This window comes from Maniola jurtina, chromosome 14 (assembly GCF_905333055.1).
Source record: "Maniola jurtina chromosome 14, ilManJurt1.1, whole genome shotgun sequence".
Lineage (NCBI taxonomy): Eukaryota > Metazoa > Arthropoda > Insecta > Lepidoptera > Nymphalidae > Maniola > Maniola jurtina.
The window spans coordinates 11169171-11187182 of record NC_060042.1 but is presented as its reverse complement, the minus strand read 5'-3'; the positions used below and the strand labels follow the sequence as shown (position 1 = coordinate 11187182).

The following is an 18012-nucleotide window of genomic DNA, read 5'->3' as shown; positions in this document are numbered from 1 at the left end:
ATAAATTTGTTTAGATTTTACAATAACTAACTAGTTATATTTTCTCCCAAGCAGATGCATTTTAGCATTTCGATTTTTTCTGATTTAAAGAAAGCTAAAAGCGCTGTAAAAGGTATGCAAACCACAACAACGGGGGGTTTTTTTACTGATTTGGACTATCTCTTCTTTGAAGAATAATTTGATTGATGCCATGTGATTTCTATTCGCTGTAATCAATTAGACTTCATGCAAAATAATAAATGATTCTAGGACCGAAACCAAGTGATTGGTGAAGTTATAAATGCAACAAGTCATAACAATTTTTTACTTTGTTGCAAGTTTCCAGAAACGCTAAAATATAAGTATAATCACTCTTAGATTCATTAGATAGAATATCCATTGTTTGTTTCATATCACCTAGATCTACTTTAATATTGTAGTTAGGTACCTTCGCGTGGTATAAATAAAAGAACACATTAAATATTACAAATATTTATTCAAATAAGAACTGAACTATAAAATAAGATAATTATAAGCTGCTTTCAGTAATAGTCCATACATTACTTTACATAACCGCCACTGAAAAGAAAATTTTGACTAGTTCACAGAAAAAAGTTATTATTTATATATTTAGAATCAAAAAAAACAATAATCATGTAAAAATGGTTTGCTTTACAATTTTATCTCTAGCACCGTCCTATTCTAGCGACCCTAGTAGAATTAATAAAAATAAAAGTAACATAAAGTGACGGTTTATTTTAATAATAAATGTAAGTATACAAAAGTTCTAAATAAGACTTGTTTGTTAGGTATCAAAGGAGACTGTATATAAACACTGATCTCTACCTAAATTTATTTACAGTACAAAGCTAAAAATATTTGATAATATGCTACATTAGATACTAGAGTTATTTATTGTATTTATGTGTCATGTTAGCTATGGGTAAAAAATATTGAATTATGTGAACTATTTTGATAATCATTTTTTGTAGGTAACGAATTTGAAAACATTTTTATCTCAATTTAAAAAAAAAACCCTTGTTTGTATCTATAGTATCTTTACTTGTGTGTGGTTCGTTAAGCACTACTTTAGTAATATGGCCACTGCATGTCTATCACTTTAAAATGAATAAACATATAAAAACAAAAAAATCTAGAGATGATATAGTTACGTTAATTTAATCATATTAACAAATACTTATTAAAGTTGGGTATGGAGATATTATTATTATTGGAGGATAGAGATGTTTGAGAAAATTTAGAAAATGTTGTAACCATAATAGTTATAAACAACATCACCACATTTTTTATGTTACGGGTGCATAATATCAGAAATTTTCAGAAATTTTTCCGTCCTACTCACATTGCAAAAATCTGAAGCGTACGTGTCTGCGGGGTATAGTACAAAATGTATGAGCAGAGTGCCTTCTGGCGCGCATCAGATTTTTTTTTTGATTGATAAAAATTTTCATGTTCAATATATGAAATCTTTATTTTTAATAATTTTTACATTTAGCGCCAACAAAAGCCCAAGTGTTTTATTACCTATATCAGTTTGGGTAGTTTATGCAAGTTCGCAAAATATTAAAGAGCGCTTCTCTTGAAAAGCCTAGCATTCATCAAAACTAGCGTATCGATTGCCATTCATAGACTTTGACGACTAACAATGAGTTAGCATGAAATTACATACATAACACAATCAAAAGTTTGTAAAGTGTATGAGATTTATAACTAGGTAGGTATGTGTAGACAAAATTAATAGCTTGTGACTCGAAGATTTACGACATCATTTTTGAAAAGTAAGTATTTTATTTATTAATTTTTTCAAAATTTGACTTTTTATTTAAAGCTTTACACTTTCCTCTCACTACAATGGAAAAATATTTTTATGTACCTACCCGATGGTAGGTACATAAAAATATTTTGCACTAAATATAAATTAAAAAATATATTTAAGGATACGATTCCACTAAAGTAGAGCGGAGCAGACACGTACGTTTTCACTCTTCAACCGATTAGATTATTGAAAGATGACGAGATAAAGTTATCACGTCATTAGCAATAATTTGATTAGTCTATTGATCACGTCTCCACTCCGCTCTTCTTCAGTGAAAACGCACCGTAAAGAGTTTTTCTTAGACATTCAGGTTACGTAAGTAGATTTCAAGTTAAGTTGCTAAGTTTTCAAATATTGTTCGAATGACGTAAATCTTCTTATCACCTGCCCTTTGCCTACTTACATGAAGGGCTATTATACATTCCTTGTAATCCCTAAATTGTCACACTATTTCTAGAGCTATCATTTTGTATAAATTCTAACTAGTCTATTCTACACAAGTACTCTACAATTTTATTGTACATGGAAAACTAGCTACTGGATATATTCGTTCTATGACAGTAATTTTAAGTAAACGTTATTTACAAAAATAGCCATTTTCATCTGTTTTTGGATCAGACTATACCTAATTTTTAATCTTTCCCAGCTGATATGGAAATGAAAGTAACTAAATATACCAAAGTAAGAAACTACTTAGTTTAAATAATAAAAAAACAACAAAAATGTCTGAAACAGAGAAACAAATAATAATAATTATAACCTATAAACGTCAATATACCTACTGATCAGTATAAAATGCTAAAATTGTCTAAGCCTAGAGGACTGACAGATTAATATTTGATAGACGTACATCAAGCATGTCACATAAGTGCAAATGAAATAGCAATACATTAATGTTTTTATATGCTCCTCTTTTAGTCCCCATGTGGCGTTATAGAAACTGTGTAATGTTTATCAATGTGAAAAATAGTATTTATTGTATAATCGATATACAGTAGAAATAAGAAAGAGCAATGCGACGGATGAAGGCAGTGAAAGCGCGCGCGCAGTCGGTAAAAATACCGCGAAACCCGCATACAAAATCCATGTCCCTACGATAGTAAAGCCTTGATAGAGCTTGTTTTATAATTATTTCAACATTATTTCATTATTGGTCACTGAAAACTAAAAGATTCACAAACAGAAAAATGTAAATATATATCTACTTGATAAGTACATGATCCATATTAACACTATCAATAGCTTTATTCTTATGTTCCGAAAATCGGTTCAGTTTACGCATTACATACGCAATAGTTACGTGGGAATAGATAGCATTACCATGTAATTTTCAAGTCTTCATTTTTAAAAAGCTTTAAAGGATTGTGATAAGGTTTATTTGTAGTATGTATTTAAAATAGGAATTAAAAGTCAAAACATCATTTTTTTTCTTGCCGGAGGGTCTGTCTAGACATGTACTTAGTCTAAGTAATGTGGCATTTAGTGATAATGCTTTGGCGTCGAATAATAATTTAATAATTATAACTTTTACAGAATTATTGCTGACTTCTTAACTTATTTCTTTAGGAATTGAAAAACATTTGTTTTTGTTAAGATGATATAAGACAGTTCATTTTTTCTTTCATTCGGCATCCTCTTGGCATCCTTCAATCAAAATGAAGCCTCTGAATCATAGATAATAGATAGGTACAGGAAAAAACATAAAACTTAATGACTCGATCATAGAGTCAAACAGAATGAGACAATAACTCGAGTGAATTCACTTGGATGAACCGTCCGATATCACCTTAACTAGTTTACATCACGGACGTATAGTTTACACCTTTTTCAAATAGAATTTAACAGATCCCGCTTCGAATTCTATACGTATTTTTATTGTTGACTACCATCAATGTCAATATTACACATATCGAATACGGAATAGTGAATGTAATATTGTACCGATCGAGTATAATCTTTGGAATTTAATAATTATAGGTTTTTATTAAAATTAATTTTGTATTCGAGTACACAGTATTTTAAATAAAAGTTATTAACAGTTTTAGGAATCTGTCAGGCCTTGACGTTTCTCTTCTTCCAACATGGCGTCCAGTTCGTCTGTTAGGTTGGCTAACATGTTGCCTATATCGTTGAGAACATCAACTGGTTCCGTGCTCTTGTTTTCGTCCTTATGTTCAGGTAGGGGATGGTTGGACTTGATGTCAGGGTTCCGCGGGGGAAGGCTGGATAGACCGATGCCTGATCGGCCGTAGTCGACAGTGTGCGGCCGGCCTGTGATTTGACCGCGGTTTTGTTTTATTGTACCCGCATTTTCATTTGCGAATGGAATGCTGTCTGATTCTGTACTGGAACTTGACTGTAAAGGAAAGAAATGGATTGAATTAATATCTAGTTCTAAAGTTTAGAGAATTGAAACTTAGTCTAAGAATTTTCGTAAATCAGAACGACAAGGTAGAAAATCTTAGCCATAGACTAATGATATTAAAAAACGAAGTAGACTAAGAAGTTCGTAACCTAGCTTTAGTTTTAGGTTTACGTAATTAATTATCACAACTACACCAATAAAATTATCACATATTCAACAATTGACAATCATAAAGTGTACAAAGATGCCTAGTTATTTTGAATAACACAAAATCTTGCCTGTTAGCATTTGAATAACATCTCTCTTATACAAATAAAAGTCGAAAGATATTTCAATCCAAAAAACTTTTACAGGTGTTTTTAAAAAGTCGTTAAAAGTTTTTAAATCGTAAAGTTAACATACCACGGAATCTCTTCCAGTCAAAAAACTTGAAAAGTTTAATTACCTTAAAACTAGCATCGGAGCCGGTTCTCATCTTGTCATCTTCATACCTCCGCGGCGGGGAAGACGGCGCGGGAGGCGGAGGGAGCAACCCCGTACTATCCAAAGACACGCTCAGAGAATCCGAACTGGGATACGCCGGTAAACTCAGTGGAAGACTCTTCTCCGGGTGAATTTCCACCGTTGTCTGACCGAATCTTGTGAACGGGGTATATTGAGAGCTTTGTCGCTTAGGAGGTTCTGGCGGAGGTTTCCTCGCAACGTGCGGACTCGCCCCGTACGCCACACGTTGTAATCTTGCGGAGTACGCGATTTCGTCATACGTGTAATCGGGTGATTTATCTCTGTATGCGGGCGTGGCTTGGATTTTAGCTACCGGTCGGGGTCTGACGAGCCCTCTAGGACGGGGTAAAGTTCCCCCGCCTTCGTATGAGCTATCATTAGTTGGTGTGATGTCCCCATCGTCGTACGAGCGTCGCCATTGCCCCCCGTAGTAGAACCCCGCTTCTGGGGAGAATGTTGTGTGGGAAGTTCTTTCTGCTGGGTCTTCTAAGCTTTCTAGCGATTTGCCGCGTGGATGACGTATCTGTAAATTTTGATACTGGTTATGTTTTTAACGAGGGTTTATTACGTCGATTTTCTAGCAAAACGTTCTTTCGTATATTTCATGGGGCTTGTGGAGTAACTATAGGTATGTTCATTACTACATAATATAAAAGATACACTTAGGAATAACTGCAGAATTGTAATTGCCTTCTTCTGCACTTATAAACCATAGTAATATAGAGAAAAATTAGATACACATTTAAGGTTTTCTTTTGATAAAATTCTGAAGATACAGGACAGTATAAGTAGAACGTTTTGCATAAATCGTCGAATGATAGATGTTGCTTTTAAAATATGAGGTAAGTAGGTATATTTACAGCTGCAATACTTATCAAAATACAAAAATTACAATCATCAATCATAGCTTAAAACTTCATTTTAGTGTTTGTCATGCTAATATAATACTTATAATATTTTATTTACAAGAAGAATTAAAATATTACTCATTAATTTTATTATTTAAATATTATATTCGCATACCTATTTACAGTAAATAATATTTTTCCATATAATAATATTATATAATTAAGTAGTTATTTTTTTAATAAAAATTATCATGCTTAAAATTAGTTGTTACTTTAACTACCGTGCATTCTAAAAGATAGCTTCAAAAACGCCTACGTAAAGTCAATAAGAAAAAACTTAAGGGCACACACAATCGAAACACACGTTCATAAAGACTGGTGCACATAAAAGCCGGGTGCCGTGGAATGTCAAGTGACATCTGCCAAAGTGTCATACCTGGATGGGGACCAAGTCTGTGCCACATAGGGGCGTCGGAATGGCATCAAACTTTAGATCGGGGGGTTTATGGTAACTCCTCGCGTGTCTCTCCCAGGGCTGGTAATGCTCCCTCGGATATAAATCCTTTTATGTCCAAGTGCGGTTTGTGTTTGGAAAAAGAAAAGAAAACAAAACATTCACATGCTGCTTCGGGCTGTGGTATGAGGTGGATGCGGCGGTCGACGTGTAGGGACAGCTCTGCGACTATACTTTTATTTTTGTTATTATCTATGGTAAATAACTTTTCATCTGTGACGTCAATCACAGATAACAAAATATTTACTACAAAAAGACCGCACATTTTATCGAAATGTAATTTTTTCTTATTTAACAAAGTCGCAAAGATGTTTCAGGTAGCGACAGTGATGGCGATGGAAAAGAGACTTCTAAACGTCTAAGCATAAACGAAAATTGAGTTTTGAACGTATGGGGAAAACTTTTTAAAATTTTGTAGACACGCTTGACCACAATCAAAAAATTTGATTCAAAGAAAAGCAATGATCTGGTCGAAAGACGTATGAAACAAAATGTAAACCAATTTTTTTTTTATAATTTTTCCCGTTACGTATCCTAGACTTGGCTTTGCAAAGAAATCTGTGCCATAAACATGGAGCTATGGGTAGGTAGAGACAACATCTAAAGCCCTAATCGGCCTTAAATAATAGTCTAAAAAAATAATATTAGATTACTAAAACGCATTGTTATTTTAAGCGTTGTTAATATTACTTTAGAAGTGTTAGAATATTATAATTTTCATTAATCAGTAAAGATTCTATTGTTAAAATAAGTTAAATAAAGAAACAGACGCGATCTGCATTAGTAAGTACTGAGTCTAAACTAAATAGATGATTAAAAAACAGTAAAAAAAAGATGATGGTAAATGAAATGGAAACATGAATGATAAAATAAAAAAGTTAAAGATAAGTAAATCAAAATTACAATAAATTATAATCAAATTGTGTTCAAGTGATGTTATATTTTGAAAAGAAGAATTCGCATAGATTAGAAACCTAGTTGCTTTGTGGTAGGATAAGTTTGAAGATTATAAAAAATATCATAAAAGTGAAGACCCAAACATAGACAACATAATTATTGTACATTAACTTTTTTGAATTTTAAATTTGGAATAAGTAGGTACGTATGGTTACTACAAACAGTTTTTTGGTCCACCCTCACAATATAAGTCATCTATAGGAATCTATGGCTAAACATCACTACAAACACAATAAATAAAATAAAGCGAGTTGTCTATGGCGTACCTGTCCGGGTATTCGTGTGAAGTCGAGTGATCCTTGGGTACTGATGCTGCGCTTCCCTGCTCTGATGTCTTTCACTCTTTTTATTGCGAGGAGGATTTTCTTCTGATGACCAAGACGAACAATGCCCATGTCTTCTAAATCCTGAAATAAAAAAAACAAAAGAAAGTCTCAAGAAATGTTCAAATGCAACATTTAGTTCAACATCATCATTTAGATTTTCATAGATTTTTGGCAGCGGAATGGACTATTTATAATGTATGTTTGTTTTAAATAAATAAATGCTATTTTGTTGACAGCAATTTCACAAGGACGAAAGGAATACCTATTTTGCCAAGAAACAATTCAAATATTTTCGTTTTCACTTTTTAAAAAACTCTTGTCGGGTCTTACCTTAATATTAGGTAACATAAAAATAGTTTAAAGGTAGGTAGGTATCTTTTTTTAATAAAGCATTTCCGTTTTACAATAATATGAAAAGGGTTGAATTTTTTGGTGATTCTTGTCGGTAGGAAGGGCATTAGGCATTCCAAACCAGTGCAGTGGTAGTGTACATAATACACTTGACAGTGGTACGATCCATTCCTTAGCATTTTCTTTAAAAAAAATCTCGGTCTATTTAATGACAACCGTTATTACTTAAAACTAGATAATCCCACGGATCCGTCCACGCAAACATATTATCGCATCACTACTGCACATGCCTATACCTATTTACTATGTAAATGTGAAAATATGTTTGTTTGTTGGTTTGTGCCGATTGTCGGTGATTTTTTTGCAAACGAGCAGGTAGGTCACCTGCTGTTAAGTGATTACCGCCGCCCATGAACATTTGCAGCACCAGAGGAACCACTGATGCGTTGCCGGCCTTTCAGGAATTTGTTGGTCCGCCCCTTGAATAACCCAAGTTTGTAATCTAAGTAATTCCTACGGGATTTTTAAAAGGCTAAATCCACGAGTACAAAGTTGCGGGCATCAGCTAGTTTATAATACTTGTAGGATGGCAACATTCTCAGGGGAATAGACAACAATAGACAATTACCTCCCACGCGAGTTGCGTGACGTCATGCACGGTGCGGTAGCCTTGCGCGACCAGCGCGGGGCCGTACTCCTCCAGCCGCAGCAAGCGCAGCCATTCTTCTAGAGATCCCTGAGGAACCGATAAATATAGCATCAATATCTGCCTCCTTTGCATCATAAAGACCCTGAACTTGATATTCTGAAAGGTTCCAAGTTCCAACAGTTAGAACAACAACAACAACGATATGATAAGAACAATGATTAGAATCCAAAGCAGTGAAGTTCCTACTTTATTGAAAAATCGCCACTGGTACCGCCCAGAATCCGGGGCCGACAAAAGAAAATTAAACAAAAAATATACTCCTGGCCAGATTTAATGATATACAAAATATCTTCATTAATTTATGGCGGTAAACCTCCTGTAAAGTTTTAGTGAATACTTATATGTTAAGAATTATTTAACGGGGGGAAAAGATTTCGGAGATTCACGGAGCGCTTTTTGATGGAAAAGTACCTAAATTAATCGGTTAAACCGTCTTTCGATAAAGGTTCGATTTGATAAAGGTGCCTTACCTAAAACTACTGAATGACTATATCTAATGTCTAGTGTCTGTCTGAACTGACAAGCTAATGTGGTATTGAAAGATGGGTAGTACCTATTTACAATGTTTGCAAAACTATCAAGAGCTTCCAGAAGATATGTAGGAGAACTCAGTTACATTATGTGATAGCTTGTGTATCCCAGAAGTATCGCATTGGTAACGTCTTGGCAAACTTTTAATATATCATTTATAGCGTAGTTCATTAAAAACAGGAACATCAATTCCAAACTAACCGGGATATAATCAGGCAAGTTATCTGGCACATTCAAGTTGGCGAGCTCAGCTTTTAACCTCTTCCGATGGTTAGGTTTCTTGATGCCGACAGCTGTGAGGTCCTCCGGCGTCATCCTGGTGACGGTGGGTAGATCGTAGCCCGCTTCTATGAACAACCTTGCGTACTCCTCCATTTGTAAGTCGGCTAACCATGCGTGTATTATATCTGGGTCCTGTGGAATAAATTTTTGGATGTTAATTTATGAACAGCAAGGGATGGTTGTATCATTAAAACTTGTGGGGGCAGATTTACAGGTCAAAGGACATTTCCTGATTCATGTCATAACAAGAGTTAATCAGTTTAGTTTGTAGTTCGATTTTCTAAGTTATATTCTTGGTTTGGTTAGAACGTAATAGTACCTATCGTCTATGGGCTAGTAATGGGAAATCAGAATAACCTTCAAGCATTCATCTTCTATCTTGATCTTCAAATCATTCCATCATAAAATGGTAATCCATCCGGATAATGTCAGCCATAATTTGAGCATCTGTGTGAGCCATAATCTCTTTCAAATGAGAGACAAGTCAGTTTAGGTCATTTTAAGGGTTATAGTAAACTTACCGGTAATCCTTGAGCTATCATCGCGCGCACTCTATCAACGGTGTCCCCACAATGGCAAGCTGAGTGGTGGTGGTGTGGCATTCGACCCGACGCTCTGCCACTGTCGAGAGACGCTGAGGAATGACGGGAGCCAGAGCCGGCTGATCCTGAAGATGATCCTGGACTATCGCGGCCTGGACTCTGGAATTGTGATAAGGATTCCTGTTGAATTTATTGGTAAAATGTGAGGTCTAACCTTTCTTTAGTAACTTGGGGCATTGAGGTGTCTCCAAAAGTGTCAATAACCAAGAACATGGACGGGTCTAACTTTATAAGAAGCCAAGCACATCTAAACTAATATTTTAAAGAGGTATAGTTAGTAAGTGGATATAGGCTGAAACTACTTCCAATACCAATAATCGGCCTAGTTCCGGCCTATTCAATATCCGATTTTTACTACCTTCATAATATTCTATATACCTATAGGTTATTAATTATATCACGCGGACGAAGTCGCGGGAAAAAGCTTGTAAGAAATGAAGACGCAATGTGTTTCGTGATTGATATCTGATTTAATTAACCCAATTAGTTATTGGTGTGAGACTTTGATTGACATTGTTACTAGATCTATCGATGACATAGTCTAACTCAATAATTGCATCAGCTATTTGTATACCTTTCTTGAGTTACAATTGCGTAATAACAGTAATCAGATTTCTTGTAGATGTCAAACTAGCAAAAGGTTGGGACATCACAATCTGCATTATTTATCTGTTCAACTATAATCATGGACCGAGTTTTGTTCTTGTATTTCTTGTTTAGCGCGTTAAGTATTTTCTCTTCTTATTGTTTTCTTTTGCATATTTTGACATTTATTTTATCTTTTTCAAGCATTAATGCATATTCAATAATCATAAACAGGTCTTCGTTTGTTTCAACTGGAAGGTTAAAGAAGTAGGTACATTTTAAAGTCGCGTCCACACGAAAACCAATAAAAATATTTATCATTTTGTATCACGTTTGCCACAATTAATGTAATCTAAGAAGAAAATTTGACAATAAATTTCACTGAACACGACGCCCAATGCAATTTTTATTGCTACAGACGCAGTTTTATCTGGATCATCATTCATTGCTAGAGAATTGTACGTGGATGCTTTACATTGTATCAACGGTTGTGCAGGAATTGATGAGATAAACGTCCCTTCTATTATCTCCTTCTTCCTCCTAACCTTATCCTGCGCTACGCCTGGTTGGCACAACATTCTTCTACTCCTTTCTGTCATTTATCAACGCACTCTCCACCCCTTTTACACATATCCTCCTCGCGCAATCATCCACCTTTTCTTCCAGCTTCCTTTTCTTTCACATGCACATTCCTTCTATTAGCAATACCTTGGACAGATAATAAAATCAGTATTCTCACCTGGGTCATGTCAATCCCCTGGTCATCACTCAGTGCGAGCTGATGATGGTAGTACACCGCCGCTTTATGTGTCAACGGCTGTGTGGGTGGAGGGAAGGTGAACGTTCCACCACCTGCTGGACTCTTGCCCAAACTCCCACTAGCTCCCGACACTCCAGACACCCCGGACACTGTGCTGCCGTAGTCAGAATGATCATCTGGAATAAGGAGAAATGAAATTCAAAATTAATGATTTCATTTTAGTCAATGGGTTGCAAAGACCGCAAGAGCCGCAATGAAAGAGAACTCAATCAATCCTTCACTTTTAGCGAAATGGTTGTACATTTTACTAAAAGTGAAGGATTGATATTTCTTTTTACTAAGACACTTTTAGCAAAATGTACAACCATTTTGCTAAAAGTGAAGGATTGATATGAACAATAGCTTGATATAATGACGTCAAGATGACACTATACGATTGGCAAAAAGCGCAGCAGCTACTTTTTTGAAAGGGACAGCTGAATATTATAGGGTACCTAAGCTGTTAAACATTTATGCATTAGTCTAAAAACTACAAAGCTTATGCTTTGAGAATGTTGCCAAAGAACTGCTTAAAAGTATGAGTTGGTAGGGCCATTTCCCAGATGTCAACATTTCGTTTAACTTGTAGAGCCATATTATCTCACCTCTGGTATGCGAAGGGGTGTCCGGTGGCTGAGGATACGCCTGCTCCTCGCAGGAGGCATATCCTTGCGAGCCGAAGCTGGACCCGGAGTGTCGGTGCTGTGGTGTGCCGAACGCATCTCCAGGAACTGCTGGTGGGGGCACGCGCTTGGCAGTCGCCGTCTTCCCGGCGCCGCTGCCACCGCGGGACATACCGCCCACTAGAATACAAGACAAAACCTATATTAGCATACTAGCCGATGCCCGCGACTTCGCCCGCGTGGATTTAGGTATTTTGAAATCCCGTGGGAACTCTTTGATTTTCCGGGATAAAAAGTAGCCTATGTGCTAATCCAGGATATTATCTATCTCCATTCCAAATTTTAGCCAAATCCGTCCAGTAGTTTTTGCGTGAAGGAGTAACAAACATACACACACATACACACACACACAAACACACACACATACAAACTTTCGCCTTTATAATATTAGTGTGACAACAGTAAATGAATGAATGAGGAAGGCGGAGGACCGTGTTTGGTGGCGCGCTTGAAAAGGCCTATGTCCAGCAGTGGACGCATACAGGCTGATGGAATGGAATGGAATAAATTAATATCCAATGAGTATTATATTAGTTAGGTCTATGTATCCAAAGCAATGTCACCTAACTACGGCGAATCACTTTATGCAGGATCATATTGTAAGCTCGGATGTTTGAAATTCACTATTTTAAATTATGTAAACTCAAAATATTGTTTTTCATAATATACCATTTTGGCACTGAATAATTATGCACAAGGCGCATGTATTTAAGTATAAAATTAACATATTTTAATATTTATTTCGACAACTATCCACTATATGTAGGTACCTACATACCTATTACTATTTACCATTTATTACCATTTTTCAGGAAGACATGAAGATTTTCACAGTTAGGCACGTAAACAACATGAAAAAAGTTTAAAAGGGTGACAAACAGGACAAATTGCTCTTATTGTGTGGTTGGTTGGTCCCTTATCTATTTTTAGAAGTTCAGTCACTCTCGTGTCGTCATAGAGAGTAAGTAGTACCTACGACAGAACAAAAGAAAAGAAACAGAAAAATGCTGATATGATTAAATATATTTATAGTAGATTCAGAAACTTACAACTGTATAAAAGAATAAATGTAAACCACTGGCCAGATGCCCAAATGATCCAAGAAAATATTGAAGAAAGCAGACGCGAAAGATCATATTGTAACCATAAAAAGAAATAGCTTGTACCCAACAATGGGCCAAAATAGCCTCTTACATAATTAGATGCTTATTATGACGTTATCAATATTCCTTCAAAAGCAGATCCAGTTATTTTTAAACCATCATTGTGTAACGATTTCTTTAAATGAATTTCTTTTAGAGCTTCGCCATTTTTTCCTTTATAAATGTAATAAGAATCTATTTTCGTTCGTTTAACGTCGATGGAAAATCGTTCACGGTTCACGCCTACTTATTCTTATAATTCCATTATTATCCCTAATGGAACCCTTAGATGAAGCCAAAGTAAATCGCGTTTGCGTCATCGCGGCTTCAAACGCCGTTATCTGCTTTGTGCGGGACGTCAACCGCATTAACGAAATGAGTAACATTCATCCCTGTTCCACCCACTGCGATAAGCGAAAGGGGAGTTTCGGGAGAGTTTAGTTGGTAATAACCTAAAAACACCATCAATCATGATCGGCCTCTGGCGGAGATCGGACGACCGGATCCGACCGGACAGCTAATTGTTCGTGCCGAATCGATAACGCGCACTAATGGCCGAGAAAAAATCGCCATTAAAATAATCGAGATGCAAACATTAATCGACAAAAACTTCCGACTTTGATAGCAGTCTGGGAGTGTGAAACTTTTGGTAACCGGCGTAATTGCGAATGTTTTAGCGAAACGAGGACGTTGAAAGATATTAAAACTTTTTGCGAGATTGTTTTGCGTAGAAGGAGAGAAGAGTTTTTTGTCTACTGAATTCGGGTAAAATTTTCAACGGTTTATGAAGAGTTTTTCGGTGCATGAAGTTGAAGAACTTTAAACTGAACGTAACAAAAAAGAAATTGTTCATCATCCCGACTTAATACAAGATATGCCTCTTTCAACTTTCAATTTGGAGTTCCAATAAAGTGTCTGTTTGCAATAAACACTTTAAAGATTCCGTTATGCTATCAACGTTCAGTATTATTTATTACTTCTCCAATATCGCGGACATTTCGCCACATCCGAATCCGGCCGCGGCTCTTAATAAAGAGAAATTATGTCTTCAATTACTTGCACGCAAACCGCTGCATATTAAGGCAGCCATTACGATATAAAATTTGGTAATTATGAAGGCACGCGATATTCGAATTTGTTTGTTTATTGGGATAATACTAATTCATTAAAAGTCAAGGTATGGTTATTATTGTTCTAAACACCACCGTATGTCCTACTGAAAATAGAAGATAGGTTCGGCATGTTTTGTAGGATTGGTACTCTAAGTGAGGAAAGTACCTAAGATTGTTAGTTTTCGGTAAGCTTGCGTTTATTTCTTAACCTGGTTATCTTTAGAAGGGAGGTGTCGCAGGATGTTGGGATGTGTTTAGAGCTCGTAATCTTACGAACATTACCGTCTACTTTATTTTATCGCTAAAGACCACTCGATGTGGCGTCATTAGGGGTCCGTACCTCCTATGTATCGTAATTTATAGGTATAATCTCTTCGATAAAAGACATAATCTGCAATAATCGACTGAAAGTAATTTCAACAAAAATACTACGTTGTTCGTTGGCTACATAGGTGTATATTTGGAAGTTAACTTTGAAATAAAGCTTCCAAGGAACGGTTTAGGATTTTTAGGGTTCCGTACCTAAAAAGGAAAAACGGAACCCTTATAGGATCACTTTGTTGTCTATCTGTGTGTCTGTCTATTTGTCCGACTGTCCGTCTGCCGTTTTGTCAAGAAAACCTATTGGGCACTTCCCGTTGACCTAGAATCATGTTGCCTAAAATAGGTCTTATAGCACAAGTAAAGGAAAAAATCCGAAAACAGTGAATTTTTGGTTACATCACAAAAAAATATTAAAATGTGAATAATCAGTATTTTCAAAGTAAGATAACTATACCAAGTGGGATATCATATGAAAGGGCTTTAACTGTACATTCTAAAACAGATTTTTATTTATTTGTATGCATCGTAGTTTTTAATTTATCGTGCAAAATGTAGGAAAAAATACCCCGAGTACGAAACCCTCGGTGCGCGAGTCTGACTCGCACTTGGCCGGTTTTTTCGACGAAGTTTGGTCAACACCTAAGATTTCGTGAATATAAATTGCAAAGCTGTGTAAATATCATCAAACCGAAGAACTGATTATCCAAAAACCATCACGGAAGTTGTACAAGTGGTTCCCAATTAGCGGGATTCTATCAGATCAGTCAATCGAAGCGATGCGGCTTCCCGCTAATCCTGAGGTACGCCCAATACGATTAGTACGAACTTGCTAATCCGCTGTTCACAACGCGGTCGAATTGACTACTGAAACCGAAATCCATGAAGGACAGGATTATTGAAAACTTCGAAGTAGGTCAATTTAGTCCGAATCCTAATAGCTTAGTGATAAAGACATCCGCCTCCTATTCGGTAGATTAAACGAGCAACCGCCGAGTTTCTTGCTGGTTCTTCTCGGTAGAAACGGCATTCCGAACCAGTGGTAGATTATTTTGACGATTCAAAAGCACTCGTAAAAGTTTAATTGGATAAAAATGTTTTGAATTTGAATTCGGGACTCGATCCTAACTTTTCTTTTTGATCCAACCGTACTCAACAATTACCTACATATCACTTGCTTTAACTCCAGCTTGTTTGCACTCCAGCAATGCGCGGAGCTGCAATTGCTTGTACAGTATGGCATATTATTGTAAATTGAACACCCGAAAAGAGCAACCACTGAGTTTCTTCTGGTTCTTCTCGGTACGGTATTCCAAACCAGTGGTAAATTATTTTGACAATTCAAATGCACTTGTAAAAGTTTACTTGAATAAAAATATATTCTATTCTATTCTAAAGCTGAAAGAAAATATCGTGAGGAAACCTGCATGCGTGTAAGTTCTCCATAATGTTATCAAAGGAGTTTGAAGTCTTCCAATCCGTACTGGGCCATGGCAGATTATGGACTAAACCCTTTTGATTCTGAGAGGACACCCAAGCTCAGTAGAGGGCTGATAGGTTGATCATAATGAGGTCAATTTTACTTCCTAACTAGTATTAATATTAGTACCTACCTAACTGGTATTTTTTTTTTTAATCCTTTATTTATAGGCTTTTACACCTAACTGGTAGAAATTTATTATTCTGTCTAAAAGGTCTGTTAACCTGAATTTTCTATTTTATACTTCGCAACCGTCTTATTTTACGAGGAATTTAAGTTAAACAGGCATCCAAGTAGGCTTGTGCAGCCGATAAAACAAATTTTATATAGCTGGCTGCTAATCACACTATTATTTAATCGGACAAGTGTTGAATTGGTAAATATACGAGTAGATACCTAACGGCTAACCCCCGACATAAATTGGTCTTTTAAGTCAGATATTGAAATCCAGTATTAGGCCATCCCTACCCATGGCAGGCTCACTAATGAGTAAAAGTCTCCACTCAGAATGAGAAGAGTTCATAGTCCACCACGCTGGCCAAGTGCGGATTGGTACTTGGTAGACAGGGCGGATTGACATAAGACTTTTTTTGACTTTAGATAGGGGTCCAGAAACATAAAACAAGAAAAACACAAAAATAATCAAGTAGGTACCAAATACCAACCAATCTAGGCCCATACCTACTTAAAAAAACCTACGCTTTTCCCCTTGCTCGATAGAATCGAAAATATTTCCGATTTTCCAAGACATTATTTTATCACACTAATATTATAAAGGCGAAAGTTTGTATGTGTGTGTGTGTGTGTGTGTGTATGTTTGTTACTCCTTCACGCAAAAACTACTGAACGGATTTGGCTGAAATTTGGAATGGAGATAGATAATATCCTGGATTAGCACATAGGCTACTTTTTATCCCGGAAAAGCAAAGAGTTCCCACGGGATTTCAAAAAACCTAAATCCACGCGGGCGAAGTCGCGGGCATCGGCTAGTTGATTATATTTTTGAACACTATTTTCTCAGTCATCTTATTAGCTTATCAAATTAATGAAAAGCATATCACACTAATATTATAAAGGCGAAAGTTTGTATGTGTGTGTGTGTGTGTGTGTGTATGTTTGTTACTCCTTCACGCAAAAACTACTGGACGGATTTGGCTGAAATTTGGAATGAAGATAGATAATATCTTGGATTAGCACATAGGCTACTTTTTATCCCGAAAAATCAAAGAGATCCCACGGGATTTCGAAAAACCTAAATCCACGCGGGCGAAGTCGCGGGCATCGGCTAGTCTACAATATTCATGGTCTCTTATTTAATTATGGAACTTTTTATAATCAACCATTAATTAAATAGGAAATAGATTGCTATGTGCAGGCAATAAAACTTGTAATTTACTTCTCCTATCTGTTTAAATACTGAGTTAAATTGCATTATTATTCAAGCTGACAAGTGTAAAATTGATAAATATATGGGCAATATCTATGCCCATGACAAGTAGTTTGTCTTTTATAGCTATTACAAATTGAGTTTTCATTATATATTTTAATACTTAACTGGTAGGTAAGTATGTGAGTTAATAAATCGAATAAGAAACCTGTGTTTATACCTAACGTGTTTATATACAAGTGTAAATTAAAAATTTATAACACCCCCGACAAGTGAAGGTTACAGGAACTAGAAAAGAGCTGATAACTTTCAAACGGCTGAACCGATTTTCTTGAATTATAGCTAAGAACACTCTCGATCAAGCCACCTTTCAAACAAAAACAAACTAAATTAAAATCGGTTCATTAGTTTAGGAGCTACGATGCCACAGACAGATACACAGATACACCGATACACAGATACACACGTCAAACTTATAACACCCCTCTTTTTGGGTCGGGGGTTAAAAACGGTGTTTATTATGTGTAGGTAAACTGGCATTGTGGTGTGTTAATGGGTTCTTTGGTACTTATCCATAATAATATATAAATTGTGTGTGTGTGCAAAAATGTGTCAGTCTGTCTGTTTGTCTGAAGGTAATCTTTTCAAGGCTAGTATCTCGGAAAGTTCATGACTTTCCATGGGAATTTTAAAAACCT

At 36.0% G+C, this 18012-nt stretch overlaps 1 protein-coding gene across 5 annotated transcripts in view; it reads right to left on the bottom strand.

Moving 5' to 3' along the window:
- Positions 1-455: 455 nt before the first annotated feature.
- Positions 456-18012, bottom strand: part of LOC123872110 (caskin-1) — a 171593-nt gene continuing 154036 nt past the window's right edge. For 3 of the 5 annotated variants that reach the window (XM_045916250.1, XM_045916252.1, XM_045916253.1), the window contains 9 exons: positions 11795-11992; positions 11130-11326; positions 9725-9904; positions 9123-9335; positions 8310-8417; positions 7271-7411; positions 5970-6095; positions 4627-5208; positions 456-4172 (listed from right to left, as the gene is read on the bottom strand). In XM_045916250.1, the coding sequence (XP_045772206.1) occupies positions 3858-4172; positions 4627-5208; positions 5970-6095; positions 7271-7411; positions 8310-8417; positions 9123-9335; positions 9725-9904; positions 11130-11326; positions 11795-11992 (2060 nt within the window). In that variant the 3' untranslated portion in view covers positions 456-3857. The remainder of the gene's footprint in view (positions 4173-4626; positions 5209-5969; positions 6096-7270; positions 7412-8309; positions 8418-9122; positions 9336-9724; positions 9905-11129; positions 11327-11794; positions 11993-18012) is intronic. The other 2 variants (XR_006797410.1, XM_045916251.1) reach the window with 2 other exon arrangements.